Source organism: Miniopterus schreibersii (assembly GCF_964146895.1).
Source record: "Miniopterus schreibersii genome assembly, chromosome: 10".
Classification (NCBI taxonomy): Eukaryota; Metazoa; Chordata; class Mammalia; order Chiroptera; family Miniopteridae; genus Miniopterus; species Miniopterus schreibersii.
In genome coordinates this window covers 36635480-36655577 of record NC_138110.1, presented here as the reverse complement: position 1 = coordinate 36655577, position 20098 = coordinate 36635480, and the positions used below count along the sequence as shown (strand labels likewise).

The 20098-nt window shown below is 35.0% G+C and overlaps 1 protein-coding gene across 1 annotated transcript in view; it reads left to right on the top strand.

The window, feature by feature from the left end:
- The window catches only part of TAF4B (TATA-box binding protein associated factor 4b), a 100205-nt gene that overhangs the window by 34847 nt on the left and 45260 nt on the right, over positions 1-20098 (top strand). Inside the window, exons 7-9 of the mRNA XM_081150037.1 lie at positions 1667-2281; positions 6620-6737; positions 7421-7526. Coding sequence (XP_081006163.1) covers positions 1667-2281; positions 6620-6737; positions 7421-7526 — 839 coding nt within the window. The remainder of the gene's footprint in view (positions 1-1666; positions 2282-6619; positions 6738-7420; positions 7527-20098) is intronic.

The following is a 20098-nucleotide window of genomic DNA, read 5'->3' as shown; positions in this document are numbered from 1 at the left end:
TGATTTCAGAGAAAGGAAGGGAGAGGGAGAGAGATAGATAGAAACATCAATGATGAGAGAGTCATTGACTGAGCCCGCAACCCGGGCATGTGCCCTGACCGGGAATCGGACCCCGATTGCCTGGATCCTAGGTTTACGCTGAACCGCTGAGCCACGCCCGGCCAGGCTCAGCCTTTATTCTTAACTCTGGCCAGGAGATCAAGAGATAATTTAGTGTCTCTTTAAATCTTTTTTTTTTTTTTTTTTTAAATATGTTTCTATTGATTTTTAGAGAGGAAAGGAGAGGGACAGAGAGATGGAAACATCAGTGATTCGATCAGCTGCCTCCTGCAAGCCCCCTACTGGGGATCGAACCTGAAACTCGAGAATTGAACCAGTGAATTCTTGGTTCCTGGGTCAATGCTCAACTGCTGAGCCACACTGGCCTCTTTAAATCTTATTACTTTAACATTTCTTTCCAGTTGTGTTTTTCTCAGGACCCCTTCATCTTAGATTTCTAACTTAAATTTAATCAATCACTTCATTTGTTCACTTATTTTTAAAGCAGCGTATTTTTCTTCCACTTTCAAAGTTTAGAAAAGGATTATGAGAGACTTTCATTTTCTTTTTCCTTTTTTTGTTTGTTAGTTAATCCTCATCTGAGGATATTTTTTCCATTGATTTTTAGAGAGAGTGGAAGAAGAGAGGCAAGCGGGAGGGAGAGAGAGAGAAACATCAATGTGAGAGAGACACATTGGCTGGTTGCCTCCCGCACCTACCCCTTCGTGGGCTAACACTCTAACCATGAAGCCACACTGGCCAGGGTGAGCAACTTTGTTTTGTTACTATTTTTATATATATATATGAAAATCTCTTTGGATAAGAATTTTATCAATTTCTTCTAATAAAAAAAAGTAAAGGAAGTAACTGAAAGGAAAGGAAAGGAAGAGGAGCAATAGTTTTTATTTGCTTTTTAAATAATAACAGTCTGAAAATTTGTCAAAACAAGGAAATCTTTCAAAACAGCCCATGAACTTGCTAACAGATAACCTACTATCTACTTACTTTTTCATCTTTTTTTCTTACACAAAAACAAAGAAATATCCCATATCCTAGAGATGAAAGGCAGAAACTTCTACTTTTTAGCTTGAACTGTCTTTAATACTTTCATCAGGATACAAAGATAAACACCAACTTAAAATACAGTCAGGAAATATTCTCACTCAATTAAGAAAATTGATCTTACTTGTATTAGCTTTATTTTGATGTGAAGACTATTTCTATCAAAATTTGAAAGTTATTTAACAAAAAAAATGTTGTAGTCTACTTTTGTATAAATAAACTTACAGATATTGAAGTTATTAGTGATCCATTATGGGGTTTAGATGAATACAAACAAGTTTAAAACTTTTATTTTAACACATCGATTTTCACTATACAAAATAAGTTTAATACTGGGACATAATAATTTCATATTGAAAAATAAATCACTTTTGGGTTTTAAATAAATCGAATCTTGGGTATTGACAAGACATAAGTAATATCAGATTTCCTCAACTGAAACACTTGATGTACTTTTGAATTATTTTATGTTGTAAAGATTTTAAATACAAAGTATTTCTATTTTACTAGTAGCTAATCTACTTAGTTATCAGTGTGTTTTTTCTCTCCTCTTCCCTGTTTCTAGAAAAGTGTGAGTGCCTTACGACAACTCATGCCTAACTCCCAGAGTTTTATTCAGCAGTGTGTTCAGCAGACTTCTGGTGAGGTAGTCATTGCTACCTGTACTACACCAGTAACAACTTCTGTGGTGACAACAACAGTTTCCTCAATCCAGTCTGAAAGGGCAATCATTGTTTCTGGAGCAACAACACCCAGAACTGTGTCAGTACAAAGTCTGAATTCACTTGCTGGTCCAGGGGGAGCAAAAACTGGAGTTGTGACACTTCATTCTGTGGGTCCAACTGCTGTAGCAGGAGGAACAACAGCTGGAACTGTTTTGCTTCAGACTCCAAAACCACTTGTGACATCTATACAAAATGCAGTTACAACAGTCTCACTTCAACCTGAAAAACCAGTTATCTCTGGGGCAGGAGTAACGCTGGCCCTTCCATCGGTAACTTTTGGAGAAACTTCAGCATCAGCTATTTGTCTTCCATCTGTGAAACCTGTCATTACTTCTGCTGGGACCACATCTGACAAGCCTGTCATTGGCGCTCCAGTCCAAATCACACTTGCACAGTCAGGACCCATCCTTTCACAGCCAGCTGGTATTCCACAGACAGTTAAAGTCAAGCAACTAGTGAGTAACATTTCATTACTTCCTCAGTTTCTTATTTTGAAAATTTCAAACATTCAGAAAACTGGTAAGACTAGTAAAATGAGCCCCTGTGTTCTCTTGACCAAGTTTGACCAGTTGTTAATGTTTTACCACATTTGCTTTGTTCTCCCTCTCTCTATTCACATACTACACAATACACAGGTGATTTTTTTCTTGAACCGTTTGAGAGTTGCTTGCAGAGATCATAACATTGCACCCCCACATACTGTGTATCCCTTAAGGAAAAGTCTGTGGGTTTTTTCAATGTAAGTTCAACATAGGTGGGAAGTTAAATATTGGTATAGTACGTATTTCCACAGTTGTCCCAACAATGTCCTTTATAGCTATTTGTTTTTCTGATGTTGTTTCTAATGAAGAATTGCATATTACATTTACTTGTCATTTCTCTTTAGGCTTCTTTAATCTAGAACAGTTCCCCAGTCTTTTGTGGTTGCTTATTATGTTGTAATATTTTAAGTGCCTGGCCTGGTTGTTTTGCAGAATGCCCTTTATTCTGTTTTGTCTGATTATTTCCTCAAGATTAGATGCAGATGAAATATTTTAGCAGAGTTCTTACATAGGTGATATTATGGTAACATTTCTTTAAAAAATGTGGGGAGGGAAGAGGGACATGGTGAAAGGAGTAGATAAGTAAGAAGTTGTGTTGTTTCCTAAATTAGGTAGGTTGAGAGGTTCTTGGGTAAAAGAAATCGTAGCTGTTTACCGATGAGTGTTTAGAACATTCTACTTTATTCAAGACAAGTTTTCTCAGAAGACCGTAAAAGTATTGTTAAGCTGTGTGGCATAGTAAAGCTCTCTCCTACTGTATACAATAATAAAGCTAGCTTTTTTTTGATTTTTGGTGATTGCCCTTGTTTTCTTTTGTAAGCCTTTGTGGTAAAGGTTGTGTTTTGAATCTCTTTGTTTTAGTTCATCCTGCTTCTTGAAATAGTTAAATCTAAGTAAATTTCCCAGCCTTGTTTTGTGCGATCAGGAGAGGAGATTAGGTTCTGTGGATGATTGACTTTGAGACAGAGAACAGCTTTGGGTGTAGAATGAAAGGGGAAAGATCGCCTGGCCAGGTGTGGCTCAGCGGTTGAGCGTCGACCTAGGATCCAGTCAATCGGGGTTCGATTCCCGGTCAGGGCACACGCCTGGGTTGTGGGTTCGATCAATGACTCTCTCATCATTGATGTTTCTGTCTCTCTCTCTCCTTCTCCTTTCCTCTCTCTGAAATCAATAAAGATATACTTTTTAAAAAAAGAAAAGAAAGGGGAAAGATCAATTCGAACAGCCATCAAACTCTTGGGTAGGTAGGAAGTAATTGTCATTTCCTGGGTACTGATCTTTTTTCATCCCTTCCTCCTCTGGGTCTGATTTTCAAATGGAGAAATATACCTGCCTTGCAGAGTTTCTCTTGAGTGTCTCAATTTAATCTCAGAGATGAAACCTTTTTAGAAGTGATGATTCTTAACATGTATTTTTTTTACTCTTATGCTACAGTTTTTGTTTAGTTGAGGCCTTCTATTTTCTAGAACTTAATCTTAGTGAGTGCATGGCAGTTATCACATATTGAATATTGAATAGAAATTGTAGGAAATATTACCCTTGATTCCACTAACTTTGTTTGCATATACTGCTTGAGTTATTTAGAGTTAAATATTTGATTGTTCTGTATTTATGAATGGGAGTGGGTTTGGGTTGAAATACAGAGAGCAAAGTGTGAAGCATGCCGTCATCTACTTGTTTCTTTGCTTCCTTTCCATATAGAATTTAAGAACAATTCTTTGTCAGATATCCCAGATCATAGTTATGGAAAAATCATAATTAATGTAAAAAAAACTGTCACCTAAAGAATATTGTGTAGTTGTAGATCTGTATTTTCTATAAATGATTAGAACATTAATTTGTTAACATCCAAATAAAACGTCAGAATTTGATATGTCAAGAGAAGAAGCTAAGGTATTTATTCTTCCTTTCTAGTAGTTTTTTGGAGGGAAAGTAAATAAAGGACTTAAGTTTTAAAAAATATACTAGCTGCATGGCTCAGTGGTTGAGTGTCGACCTAGGATCCAGGCGATCAGGGTTCGATTCCCGGTCAGGGCACATGCCCGGGTTGTGGGCTTGATCCCCATTGGGGGGCATGCAGGAGGCAGCCGATCAATGACACTCCCATCATTGATGTTTCTATCTCTCTCTCTCCTTCTCCTTGCCTCTCTCTGAAATCAATAAAGATATATTTAAAATAAATAAATAAATAAATATAATAGCTCTTTCTTTTGCTTGCCAAGTAGGAGCCAGTATCTCTTCTTTGGGCCAATTTCCATATCTTTAAGATAATTTCAGTCTCCATAAGATGCCTAATACAGGGGTGGGCAAAAGTAGGTTAGTAATGGTAATAATAAATAATGCAGTAATTAATAAAGAAATAATACAAGAATAAACTTTTGTGTACTCACAACTGTAAACCTACTTTTATCCACCCTTGTACTGTGGTTCTAAATGGTACTTTTCTTTGAAAGAACGCTGATGAATTCTCTTATATATTTTCACTCATACTATTACTTTGTTCACCAAATATGCAGGAGTATGCTGCACATATGCTGCCTCAAGTTTTATAGTCATTAATATGAGCAGTGATGGAGATCCAAGATTGTGAATCCCAGCTCAAAACTTTGTGATATATATAAATATCCCATATCATTCATATACACATATATGTGTGTGTGTGTGTGTGTGTGTGTGTGTATATTTTTTTAACTGACACATTTGCCTCCCACCACCTGCATGAACTTGACCCTGATTGGTCTGTAGGCCAGGCCATGTACAGTGCCAGATGCAGGTTGGCACGGAGGCTTACCTTCCCAGCTTGTTCTGTGCCAAGGTATTACAACCAGCATCCGGTCCACTGGGAGCTGGCCCCTGCCTCCACTCCCACCCCTCCTGCCGGGTCCCTTGGAGCTCTGCCCCCTTTCCACCTGAGGGAGAGACTTCCAGGCTGTTACCTTTTTGCATACTCATCACAAATGGTATGAAGATTAACTCATAAACAAATTTCTAATATTTTATTACTATCTTTCATAATTAAAATACTAAAAAGAATACCTAGTAAAGAATATAAAAAAAGAATATGTGAACAATAGGGAAATAAGTCAGAGTTGTTAGAAGTGTTTTTGTTGAGCTTTCTTTCTGAATGCATAAATGAGACTCTGAATGTATTACTTTGTAGAATTTAAATATGATGCCTAGGATTTTATAATGCATAAATACGAGCTCAGCTTGTTAAAAAGACATCATTGCTTTTAAGAGTTTTTTTCTCTCTTTCAAGAGCCTACTCTTAGAATGATGGCAATTGAATTATCCCAATTTGTATTCTCTAGAGGTATTAGTTCCTATGGGATTATTTACTGGGGCATTTTGCGTTTCTTATGACTTACTATTGTTTAGTGATTGATGCACACTAGATTTTAAATTTACTTACAAAAAAATATTAAAGTATAGAATAAATTGTACTTGCAAAATTCTGTTCAGAGGCCTATCTCCTGGCACATGTATATTAGCCAAAAATGAATTTAAGGACTGATAATTAGTTCACTACCAGTAGCTAGCTCAAAACCTGACCGTCTTTCTTCTTTGAAGTGAAAAAAAAAAAAAAGCTTTGCTATTTTTTTTTTCTCTTATTCTTTGAAGCTAAAAATAACACCCTGCTAGTACCTTAATTTTGCTTCCTTTATCCCCAGCCCTCACCCTCTGGGCTTGAACTGTTTATTTTGGAGAATGCCTTTAGCATTGTAATTTGCCAGGTATTTTTTAAAAATGGCCCATTAAAAGCCCTTATCTTTTGGAGATATGTTTTCAAATATTTATGGATAAAAGATATATCTGGATGTGCTTTAAAATAATTGAAGGTGGTAGGGAAGAGGGTGGGGATATAGATGAAACAAGATTGGTAAAGAATTAATCATTGTTGAAGCTGGATAATAATGGCATAGGTGGTTTCATTATATTGTTTCTTCCACTTTTGTATATATTTGAAATTTTTCATGATAAAAGTTAAAAAATGAAAATAGGATGCAGATGGAGGTTTAAATTGGGCAATATGTAATGTACATTTGAATTCCACTCTAAAAAATAACATAAAATGTGTGAGATAGTCATGTTTTTCAGTTTTGAACGAGATAATTTTGCAACAGGCAAATTTAAATTTTAAGTAGGCATTCTTGTTTATTTACAGTTAGGTGAGGGCAAATTGGTTGTTTTGTTGTTATAACTGAAGCAGGTTTGCTTGAATGACTATAATGATAGTTCTCATTGTTTCAGGTAGTCCAGCAGCCTTCAGGAGGCATTTCAAAACAAGTGGGTACACTTTCCCATTCCTCAGCATTGACCATTCAGAAATCTGCACAGAAGATTCCAGTGAACACTGCAGTAACTACCGGTCAGTCACATCCAGCTAGATTCTGACCCGCCACACTGGGTTTGAAACATGATGAAGTTTTCGACTATTTTTTATTGTTATATTAAGAGACAGGAGATTTGGTCTTTTATGTTGAGACCTATGAGAGAACACTGAAAGATAACTATTTTACATTCTTTGCACATAAGTAGCCACTTTTTTGGGGTATATGTTGTTTTAGAATAAAAGAAGCAACTATTCACAGTATTTATAATCAGATAAAACAATTCAGTAGTAAATAAGTACTTTTTTAACTTATAAAATTTTGTGTGGCCTTTCTTTTTAAAATATATTTCTTTCTCTAAGTTTATAAGTTAAGTCTTACACATAAAATTTAGAGGTATTATGTATTTTTAAAATCTACCAATATAAATGATATATTATTAACATGTTTCTGTCACCTTTTCTGGGTAGTATTTTTATAGTGCTGGTAATTCTGTAGACAATTTGAAGACTGGAGGTCCAGATTTTAGTAGATGATTTCATGTGCAGGGAATAAATTCATTGTCATGTTTGAATTTAAACATAGTTTTAGGGCAGTTTGAATTTTTCTTGATTTTTTTTTTTTTAATGTATATTAAAAGCTGTTGTCCTGAATTTTTCCTAATGTGGCATGATTGACTTTTTAAAATTATACTTTTTTTCTTTCTTCTTTGTTTATATAGCTTCCATTCTAAAGCAAATTACCCTTCCAGGAAATAAAATTCTGCCACTTCAAGGATCTTCTATTCAGAAAAATAAAATAAAAGAGAATGGAACAACATCCTTGAGGTAAAGAAAATAAATAGTTAAAACTTGGTTTGATTTAAGGAAGTAATATTTTAAAAAAGAAAAGAAATGACAGAATAATACTTGTAATAAGTAAATATATTTATGCATTTTTAAAAAGCTAACAGTACTTTGAGTATAATTTATAAATAAAAAAGTGCACAGATTTTAAGTGTATGTCTCAATGAATTTGACAAACATATATACCTGTGTAATAATCCAGATTAAGATGCTGAACATATCCAACACTTTTTGCTCCTTTCAAGTCCATTATCACCAACCCCTGCTTCCTACAGCCACTATTTTTATATCTATCACCATAGATCATTTTTGTCTATTCTTGAACTTCACGTAATGAAAAATTATATTATCTGCTCTTTTGCATCTGAATTTTTTTACTTAGTATGTTTTTGAGATTCATATCCTATGTCATGAATATTAGAAGATTTTTCTTTGTATTGGGGAGAAGTATTCGTTGTATGAATGTAAATTTGTTTCCTTTTTTCTGTTGATGAACATTGGGTTGTTTCCAGTTTTCGACAATTCTAGATAAGGCCACTATAAACATTTACATACAGATTTTTGTGTTTCATTTCTCTGTAGTAAATATCTAGGAGTATAATGGCTGGGTCATTGGATAAGTGTGTGTTTATAGAATGTGCTGGATTTCTGGATTTACTGCAGTTCAACTTATGATTTTTTGACTTTACGGTGGTTTGAAAGCTATATGCATTCAGTAGACACAGTACTTTGAATTTTGATTATTTCCCAGTCTAGCAAAATGCCTTATGCTACTCCTTATGATACTCTCAGGGTTCAGGGTAGCAGCAGTGAGATGATTTTGCCCAACTGTAGGCTAACGTAAGTGTTCCAAGCATGTTTAAGGGGTGAGGCTAAACTATTAAGTTCAGTAGATTAGGTGTATTAAATGTGTTTTTGGCTTAAAATATTTTCAATTTACGATGGGTTTATCAGGATGTAATAACCCCATCGAAAGTCCAGGAGCATCTGTATTTAAGAAACTATCAAACTGCTGACCAAAGGGACTGTAGCATTTTATATTCCCACCAGCAATGATGAGAGTTCCAGTTGCTCTCCAACTTGTCAAGGCTTGGTATATTCAGTTCTTTTGATTTTTACAATTTTAATAAATGTATAGTGGGTATTATTATTGTGGTTTTAATTTATATTTTCCTAATGACTAAAGATATTTTTGAGTATCTGTTTTGTGCTTATTTGCTCTCCACATATCTCCTTTGGTGAAATGTATGTTCAAATCTTTTGCTCATTTTTCTTCATTGAGTTGTTTGATTTCTTCTAATCGAGTCTTTAGAGTTCTTCATATATTAAAGAACCAAGTTCTTTGCTACATAGCGATTTGGAAGTGCTATTCTGTGTGGTGTGTTTAATTATTCTCTTACCAACATCTCTCACAGAGCAAAAGTTTTTAATTTTGCTCAAGTCCGGTTCATTAACTTATTATTGTAGGTTATGCTTTTCATGTTTTACCTAAGAAATGTTCGTGCAACCCAAGGTTATGAAGATTTTCTCCTATGCTTTGTTCTAGAAGTTTTACAACTTTAGGTTTGTCCTTTTTGTATTGATATTCTTTAGTTTTCACTTCTTGCCTATGTAAAAACCAATGTGTGGTGGTTCTATTTTCTTCTTTCTATACATCTATCTATAGTTCTTAGTTGCATTATTTTTTGTCACAATATATAAACATTTGTACTGTAGTCTACTTTCCTCATCATCCCTATCTGCATTTTAGTTGTAGGTCTACTTCTGTATTAAAATGTTCACCTTTTGTCTTTTCTCTGAAGCTTTCTCAGTCATCTCTTGGTTGGACGAAGTTCATCTTCTCAAGAAGGACTCATTGGTGTAGAATTCCCTAAGTTTTTGTACATTAAAAACAGTTTTTCAATGTCCTTGATACTTGAAAGACAGCTTGGCTGGATATGAAATTAATACTTTTTGTGTTGCATTTAAAAATACGTTGCTCCATTATTATCTTGATTTTATGTTGGGTTATTTTTTTTAATTGATTTTTTAAGGGGAGAGAGAGAGAAACATCAATGTGAGAGTGAAACATCAATCAGCTGCCTTCTGCACGCCCCCTACCCGTGAGTGAGCCCGCAACCAGGGCATGTGCTGTGACTGGGAATTGAACTGGAAACCTTTCAGTGCAGGGATGACGCCCAACCAACTGAGCCACACCAGGCAAATTTACAGCTGAAATTGACTGAAATTAACCACAATTTACCTTCTACCACTTCCCCTGGAAGTTGCAAGCCTTCAATAGACTTCCAAGTTCCAAAATAGTTATACCAGACAGATTCCTGATGCTTACTATTCCACCATCTTCCCAGAGTCCTCCTCCTCACCGTGCTTTTCATAAGCTTTTTGTGTGGCTTCTTTGACTTTTATTCTGCAGAGCTTCAATGCCAAATGCTAAATGGGAAAAAATCATCAGGCCTGCTTCTTTGTGCCTCACTTCTGGATAGGATCATTGCCTATCTCTCAAGTCTTGGCAGCCTGGGGAGCCTTAAACTCCTACTTTTTGTCTCTCTTTAGGAGATTGCCTAATGCTCTCTTAGCTTTTCTTCTTCTTAGTAGCTGCCTTTTCCCATGGCTTCTTAGTATCATCTTATTCCACATCCAGATTAGCACATACCCAATGGAAGAACATGGAGAAAAATGAGGTTCCTTCAGTGAGGTTCTATTCTCTTGGGATTGCTGCCCTTCGATACCTGGTTCTGTTGGAACTTCTCAGCTTCAAACAAACTTTTAAGAATAGTTTTTCTGGCTGTATTAGTTTTTCTTGATTAGGACAATTACCTGTTATAAGTGATGGTTGTGTACTTACTTTATGGTATATTTTGATAAATTGAAGTTGCTCATTTTATTTAAAAATTTTTTTTGTTTATTGATTTTAGAGAGAGGAAAGGAGAGGGAAGGAGAGAAAAGGAAACATTGATTTGTTATTCCACTTTTTCATGCATTCATTGGTTGATTCTTGTATGTGCCCCGACTGAGGATTGAACCTGCAACCTTGCAATATTGGGATGACAGTCTAACCAGCTGAGATAGAAGTTGCTCATTTTACAGTAGTTGAGTTTAGTAATTTATTTTATGAATTGTTTATTCATGTTTTATTCATCTTCCTTGGTTTCATAAAGATAGTCTCCTTTATAGTCTTCTAAAGGTTTTGAAATTTTATTTTTTTTTATTTAAATCTTTGTTATCATTGTTTAATTTTTTTCCCTATGGTATGAGGTAGGAATGGTGATTCACTTATTCACATATATAGAACCATTTGTCCCAACAGCATTAATGTACAGTCTATTCTTTCTCGTTGATTAATAATGTCTTCTATGTTATATATGAATGGATCATTTCTGGGCTATCTGTTCCTTTAGTTTATCTTTCTTTTTATCTCTGTTTTATCACATTGATTAATTTGTTCATTTTCAGTAGCATACTGTTCATTTTACTATAACTTCAAAATAAATTTTATGTCTGTTAAGGCATATTCCCTACCTACTTCTCCTTTATTTTCTCTCCTCCACTTTCATAACCCCCTCCTCTGTTCTTCTATGCATGTCTTCTTTAACATCTAATTTAGTGATGTAATTTTATCTGTACAGGTTGTACACAGTTTGTTGAATTTATCTGTTGTGTTCATTCCTAGGCGCTTTTTTATTGCTCTTACAGGTATTATTTTTGGTAATTGCCTTTTCTGTTTCCAGTATATAGAAAGCAGGGTTTTTAAAAAATTGATTTCAGAGAGAAGAAGGGAGGGAGAGAGAGAAAAACAGAAATGCATGAGAGAAACATCGATCATTTGCTTCCTGAATGTGCCCCAACCAGGGATTCAACTTAGGACCTAGGTTATGGGCCCTGAATGGGACTCGAACCCGCAACCTTTTTGGTATATAGGATGACGCTCAACCAACTGAGCCACCTGGACAAGCATGTTGGTTTTTTTTGTTGTTGTTGTTTTAAATCATAATGCCAACTGCCTTGTTAAGTTCTTATTTCTGATAATTTTTAGATTATTTTAGGTTATTTATGTAGATGATGTCAGGAGTGAGATTAGAATTATGAGTTGCCTTTTTTTCTCTCCTTTCAGCACTTTAAAAATGTCTTTCCATTGTTTTCTGATATCCATGTACGTGTTCAGTTTCACAGATAAAACATATATAGAAAAGTTACCCTGATTTTAACAGGGAAACAGCAACACATTTGGATCTCCAGTGACTTAAAACGTTGGATGATCAAATGTTCCCTATTAAAAACTATTATAAAATGGTTAAAAATAAAATGTGGAATCTCAAAAATGAGCAAGTAACAATTATCTATTAAGAGATGAATACAAAGATTTGAAAGATAACCAAATAAGACATTGAGAATTGAAAAATGTAATTGTTGAATTTAAACCCTTATTGGATAGGTAAATCAGATTAAACCTGAGGGCCCAAATTGAGTTTGCTTTACTCCAGAGAGGATTTATGACTGTTTCGTGCAGCAAAGAGGGATGACTATTGACTTGAGACCACTTTAGCCTTTTTCTAGGAAACCTGACGTAGATAAGATTTCTCTACTTTAACAGAGGCCCAAGAACTAGTGCTAGCCACAGGCATTCGCCCCTGAGGCAGTTCTACAGTATGCTCATTGCTTATTTTTACTGACACCTTTTGACAACTTCTGTGCACCCAGCACTGGAATGAAAATGTCTTATGCTGGTCTAGTTGTAATGCTATGTAATTTCTCCTTAGTAAATCTAGTCCACTTACTGCCTGAAGCAAAAGTGTCACCACTAGTATTTTCTTTGGGAAATTTCTAGCTTACTACTTTTGCTCATTTATCTGCTGAGTGCTTATTGCTTTTTAGATTTATATACATATATATGAAAGTAATTATTTGTTGTATATGTTGTAAATATTTAATCTTTGGTTTAGCTTGTAACTCTTTTTAGTGTCTTTTGTTATACAAAGGTTTTGTCACAGTACTAGATTCCTATATGGCTTTTGAATTTTACCTATTCTAAGAAATCCTTCCCTATCCTCAGCTCATAGTGATGTGATCCTATATTTTTTTCAATGTATCTATATACACACACCTCACATATGCACACATACCTTTTCATCTTAAGTAATTCTTGATTTTATCTTTGTAGATGTCTTATGCTACAATTTCTTTGTAACTGACTTAGTCATTTGCCATTTTGCAGCTTATGTACTGAAATGTAAACATCCTGTGAAGAAAAAATAACTTTAGATTATGAATTCTATTCATATAATGGCTTATAATAGGGTCCTGTTCTGGACAAGGGAAATTAAGAATTTTTCCCAATTGGATTGTTCACCTCAAAAGTCGTTACTGAAGAATCCATCATTCTTACCTTTCTGATTTGAAATGCAACCTTTATCTTATAGTAAATTCTCGTTTACACAGGGTACATCTATAGAATTTCATTTTAGTGCTATGTTTTTATTTCTGTGTTAATATTTTTGCATCTTCAATTATTACAACGTCAGTATTTGTTTTTATATTTGTTAGAGCACACTTTTTTCTCTTAATTCCTTTTTTATCAAAGGTATGTTCATTTTATTTTCCTTGTTTTTCTATTTCACATGAATTTTAGAAACGACAGTTCTATAAAAAATTTTGTATTTAGATGATGTGATTAGGTTTATTTGGGGAGAGTTGACTATTTTATGAATTTTAGTTATAGATGTTAGAATTCAGTAAGATTGTAGATAACAGAAAAACTAAAAGACAGTGGCATAGGCAAGATAGAAGATAATCTCTCATATTCAGGTAAACTGGAGGTAGGGGATCTGGGCTGCTTGTTTGCCTTCTTTCTGTTCTTAAACATAGTAGTTGTGTCCCTACCATATTTATTAGATGTGATATTCCCTGGATTCTGTCCCCCCAGTCTTCATATAGCTTGGTCCTTCTTATTTCAGTTTAAAAGTTGTTATCTTTTATTTTTGCACTAAGCTACAGTTTTTCATTGTGTATAATGCTTGCTAGTAATTTGAGTCATATCTGGTTGTATACACATCTTTTTAGAGTGATGTCTTTTTATTTAAGTTTGCCTTCTTGGATATTTAATATCAATATCACTTCAATTATTGTTGAAATGTTGACACTTGTTAAATAAGAGGAGGTATTAGTGTGTGGCATTAAATCTTGGCTTGACAACTGGATGAGGTGTAATAACAGAGTAGTATCTGCCTACTTTTTCATAACTACCTGTTTGAAAATTGTTTTGGTTCATGATTTTTTTCACTTAGAAAATCATATATTCTATTCTGCTTCTCAGTATACCTGCGATGAATAAGGGAAGCTATATAATTCTTAAACACCAGAGGGTGCCAGAGATTCATGTTTTATTCTTACTATTTTAGAATTAGAAGTAACAAATACAATACCTCTGTATATTTGTATAGTTAGGCCTGTTTAAACTGAACTGGCTATTTGATGATAATTAGGAATTATTGTAGATTTTTTGAAAGTGTGGTAATGCTTTGTGGTTAATTTTTTTTAGAGTCCTTATATTTTAGAGAGAAGTAATAAGATATTTATGGATGAATAATGCATATGTATTACTTCTGTTAGTGAAGCTCTTGTAACAACTAGGAGTTTAATGTGGTTTTTAGAACTTTTCTTTAAAATCCACTTTTAGAAAATAATATAGGAGGTTACATGTTATTTTTGTAGATAGTATTACTCCACGAACATTTAGGAAGAGCAGCTTATTCATTGTCAGATAATGTCAAACAGCTCTAATGGAGGTTGTGTTAACAAATTATACTCTGACCAACAAAGCTTAAGGTAGCATATTTTCACGTGTTCTAATAAACTTAAAAGAAAGTTGCCAATCTAACAGGTGAAAACTTATACAGTGAAACCTCAGTTCTCAAACTTAATTCCTTCTGGAAGGCTGATTGAGAAGCGATTCGTTAGAAAACCGAATCATTTTTTCCCTTAGAAACAAGGTAAATTGCATTAATCCATTCCAAACCCACAAATGATTCCTTGTTTTAACCTTTCTTATATACAGTACATGTCTAATGTACTGTTTAACCTATAAATAAACACTTCTTTTCTTAAATTTATTGAACCACCCCCTACTAGCCTTAAAGAAATCACTTTCAGCATTTGTTCAGGAACTCAGCATGTAGCATCTTAGCTTTTTCACATATCATTGCCTCAGAAATGCTATCACTGGCTAACTGCTTTTTGTTTATCCAATCAACAGTTTTTCTACCTCTTCTATTGTCTGTGATTGTTGTTTTGTGAGCTTTCACACCCTTAGCAACATCAGCACTCTTGATGGCCTCTTTATATTTTAAAATTGTGCTAATCATCTATTCGCCAGCAACAAAAGCATTCTCTCCTTTGTTGCCTGAGAGACACTTTATGTCTTGCTGAGGTATCAGCATGAAAGGGTTATCAAGTCAAAAACTGAAGTTTTGGGCAACAATGGAGACATTTTTTTCCATGAACAACTTGGTCGAAAACGGAATTATTCAAGGTGGGAGACGTTGGAGAACTGAGGTTTGACTGTATCTTACATTTCTCTTATGAATAGGATAGAACATCATATATTTGAGTCATTCTAAATTTTCTGTTAACATGACCCATATGCTTTATTTTTCCATTGGACCCTTGGTCTTTTCCCTGGATATTTGTAGGAGCCTTATATATATTAAGGTAATTTTTCCATGATATGAATTACTTCCTTCAATCCTTAGTCTAAGATGTAGGGACTATAATGTCCCCATACTGAAGATGCAGATCTAGAGAGGCTAATTGATTTGCTTTATTTCACATAGATAATAAGTGGCAGATTTGGGATTCCATGGTATACAGTTTGTCTAAGAGCCCCTATCATTTTTACCTTCTGTTCTACTTCCCAGTACATTGTAATAGATGGACAGCACACTGCCTGAGCACATAGAAATTCCCTAACCATTTAAGGATCATTTACATACTATACAAGGTGATAAAGATTTAATATCAATAAAATTTTCTACTTCGAGGTTAAGGCAACTACATTGGTTATTAGAAGACAGAGTAAAACCTACCATAACAGAGTTAAAGTGTGCTCTCAGAAGTTCAAAAGTTGTAGTAATTGGAAAATTCATGAAAAGTATAAAAACAAATTAAACTAGCATTTCTAAAGTAGGCATTTGAAGTAGGTCTGGGATATAGATAAGGCTTTGACGGCTGAAAGATAATAGAGCAAGAGGAGTTGACAACTAGAACAGGAAGTGAATAGCCTGAGCAAAAGCCAGAATCAATAAGAGTTAGTTGATAGTTGAATAATGGGAGGGAAGAGAGCTAGTTAAGGTCATTACCTGGAAGGCCTTGAAATCAGGTCAAGTTCATGGGAACATCAAAGGTTTTGAACAGGAAAGTGATGTGATTCGCTCTACTTCAGAAGAATTAGTAGTCTGGTGCTATTATTGATCTTAAGAGGGTGGGAGAGATTTAAGGCAGACACTAGTAGTGGTTAACTTTATCAAAAGCTAAAGAATTAGATCTGTTTCAGAAGCCAGAATGCAACATATTAATGATAATTAGGTAATACTTTTTCATGTCTGCATAGACCCCTATTACACTCCACACAATCTTAAATTGGAAGCCTTTTTTTCTGAGTTACTCTTAAATTTCTCTTTTGCATGTCTTTGAAAAATTTTTTTTATTTAATCCTCATCTGAGGATATTTTCCCCATTGCTTTAGAGAGAGAGTGGAAGGGAAAGAGAGAGACAGAGAAACGTACACATTGATTGGTTGCCTCCTGCACATGTCCCGACTGGGGCCAGGGATTGAGCCTGCGACCAAGGTACTTGCCCTTGGCCGGAATCGAACCGGGACCCTTCAGTCCGCAGGCTGACACTCTAACCACTGACCCAAACCTGCTAGGGCATTTTTTGTGTCTTTTAAAACAAAACAGATTGTTTTTCACAGAGCCTTCATCATAAGGCACTGCATTAGACCAGACTTGAAGACGCAGTTCCAAGATTCTCACTTTCTTCTGTAAAATTCAAACCAAACCAGAATCACAAATATGCTTCAACATCAGAACCTTTATTACTGTCCTCGCCTGCCTTAACCTTATTGATAATGCTGCTATAACACTGTGTTGTGTTGTCTTTGCTTTCCTTCAGTCTGCCTCCTTACTTAGAGAAAGTTTTAAATGGCGTGGGTACTATTTATTGTGGCACCTTTTTCTCTTTCCTCAGGAGGGGTCTTCCTCTACTCGTGTTGCCCTCTGTAACCATAGCAATTGACAGATGTACTAGAGGGAGTTGTGTTCAGCTTATGGTCAAATAGAAGGAGGGAAGACAGACAAGAACAAATCTTATTGGGCAGTTAGTTCCCGGCTTATTTGAAGAAAAGGGCTGCAAGAAGATTCTAAAAACCATGGGTCCATCTCCTCATTGATGAATTCTATTATATTCTAGTACTGTGCTAGGTACTGGTAGTAAGTAGGCCTGGTATTGGTCTCTCCAGACCATGCGTGTGATCTTAACAGGGATTATGCAGAAACCCTCCTGTGTGTCTGACACACATCTGAGATTGTAAACAGTCAGTGCTGTGTGCATGTGTATGAAGGCCATGTGTTTTACACCTTGTACAATTCTGATTTTATTTGTAAGGGAAGGATTAGGTTCTATGTCTAAACTTCATCTTAATTTCTATCTCCAGTTTTCTTTCTCTAAATGTTTATTTACTTACTTTGTAAAATATCGGTAATCATTTTCATTGGGTAATGTACAACATTCAAAAGGCAGAAAGAAGTATAATATGGCATAAGTCTTCTTCCTATCTCTGCTTCTGTATTTCCCTCTCCAAAGAATTTCTTCTGTGTCTTTCTAGAAATATGCTATGTCCACGTGTGGGTTTGTGTAATTTTTTCAAGGTGCAGTGTATTTTGCACCTTGGGTTTTTTGTTTGTTTCACTTCACAGGACACCTTGGTGATTGTTCTGTATCTGGTCAAAGAGAGCTGCCTCCTAAGGTCCCTCTAAGTAGGGACCTTAGAAAGCACCTACTCTAAGTTATTCAGTTTTCAGAGGAGGAAAACAATTGAGTCTATAGATATAAAGTAACTGGTTAGGATTCTGCTTTGAAGTGAACTGACTTTTCATTGAGGTGTGCTTGGTCTTTGTTTATTAGAGCAGTTTTAGGTCCACTGTAAAATCAAATTAGAGAATTCCTCCTACTTTCACACATGCACAACTTCCCCCTATTATTAATATCCCCAGCCAGAGTGGTCCTCCGTTAAAATTGATAAATCTGCATTGAAACATCATTATCACCCAAAGCCCATAGCTTAAATTATGGTTCACTCGGTGTTTACATTCTATAGGTTTTGATAAATGTATAATGACATATATCCTCCATTATAGTATTGTACAGAGTAGTTTCACAGCCCTAAAAATACTCTGTAGCCTGGCCGGCATGTCTCAGTGGTTGAGCATCAGCCAGTGAGTGATCCAGGAGATCTTGGTTCGATTCTTGGTCAGGGCACGTGCCTGGGTTGCGGGCTCAACCTCCCATGGGGGACGTGCAGAAGGCAGCCGATCAATGATCTCTCATCATTGATGTTTCTATCTCTCTCTCCTTCTCCCTCTCTCTGAGATCAATAAAGACATTTTAAAAAAAAGAAAAGAAGAAAAGAAATATTAAAAGAAGTTTTTTTTTTTAAAAAAAAACAACAAAAAACTCTGCTGTACTTATTCATTCATCCCTCCTCCCCTTTCACTCCTGGTAGCCACTGGTCTTTTTACTGTCTCCATAGTTTTACCTTTTCCAGAATGTCATATAGTTGAAATTACCAGTATGTAGCCTTTTCACATTTGCTTCCTTCACTTAGTAATATATTTTAAGTTTCCTCCATGTCTTTTCATGGTGTAATAGCTCATATCTTTTTAGTGCTGAATAATATTTCATTGTCTGGATGTACCACAGTTTACTTACTGAAGGACATCTTGTTTGTTTCCAATTTTTGGCAGTTATGAGTAAAGCTGCTACAAACATTCAAGCACATGTTTTTGTGTAGATGTAAGTATTCAACTCCTTTATTAGTAAACACCAAGGAGTACAATTGCTGGATCATATGATAAAAGTATCTTTAGTTTTGTGATAAACTGCCAAACTGTCTTCCAAAGTGGCTGTACCATTTTGCATTCCCACCAGCAGTGAATGAAAGTTCTTATTGCTGCATATCCTCAGCAGCATTTGGTGTTGTCAGTGTTCAGAATTTTGACTGTTTAATAGTCGTATCTTGCTGTTTTAATTTGCATTTCCCTGGTGACATTAGATGTGGATCCTCTTTTCAGATGCTTATTTGCCTTCTATATATCTATATTCTTTGGTGAGGTTTCTGTTCACGTCTTTGGTCCACTTTTTAATTGGGTTGTTTGTTTTCTTATTGTTGACTTTTAGGAGTTCTTTGTATATTTTGAATAACAATCCTTTATCAGATGTATCTTTTGCATATATTTTTCTCCCAGTCTGTGACTTGTCTTTTTATTCCTTTGATAGTTGTTTTTTTAAAATATCTTTTACTCAGATCTCTTAAAATATATATTTTTACTCAGATCTTGGTTCACCTTTAGTTTTATGGTCTCCACCATTCTTACAATTTAGATGTTTAGATGTTTCTGGGCATATTTATTTACATAGAGGACAAATTGAGTCTTAGAACCATTCTTGGCCTCTCATACCTCTAACAATACCTCTGTGGTATTTGAAAAGGTAGAATTCAACAATTTACATATGGTTTATTTATAGTCCATATTTCATTTGGTGGTTTGAGATACTGATTTTTTAAAACTAGGACCATTGTTCTTTCTCTTTACTTTGAACTTCTATGTATAGCACTTTACTTTGTTTCATTTCTTTTGCATCTCTTATGTATGTTTTGAATATAAAGTCTTTCCCACCCCAGTGTGCTGCTTTCTAAAGGTAAACATCAGAGGCCTTCATTTCTTGAGCACTTGACAATTAAAATTTATTTCCCTTTTCTGTGCACAATGCATTACCACAGGGAGGTTCATAATTTAAATCTATTGACATGAAACTACATGATATACCGTATATTTGGCCCATGCAATAAAGAGAAACATCTTTTTTTATGATCATGTTTGTGCAAATTATGTTATGCATTGGTGTATGAGTTATAATCAGTAATATTCTTATAAAGGTGCCGTGAAGGAATTTTAGCCTTTCTCTCTCCTTCCCTTCCTCTCTCCCTCCCTCCCCCTTAAACATATATATTCATTGTAGTACTCTAGCCACGTAGCATTTCTACTAGATAAAAACAACTATTTAATTTTGCTGGTGTAATATAAGGTACTCAGGCATATTTTGTGTTTTATATGTATGTCTTTTATGCATGTGTATGTCATTTTACATGTTTTATATAGGCCCTTTACAGCCCTTTACTCAAGGTTGTGGTTTAAGGAATGCAGTTGGTACAGATGGAGCACACCAAATGTCTGAAGCAGAAAAACAAAACTAGTTTTAACCATTTGGTTTCAGAATAGCCA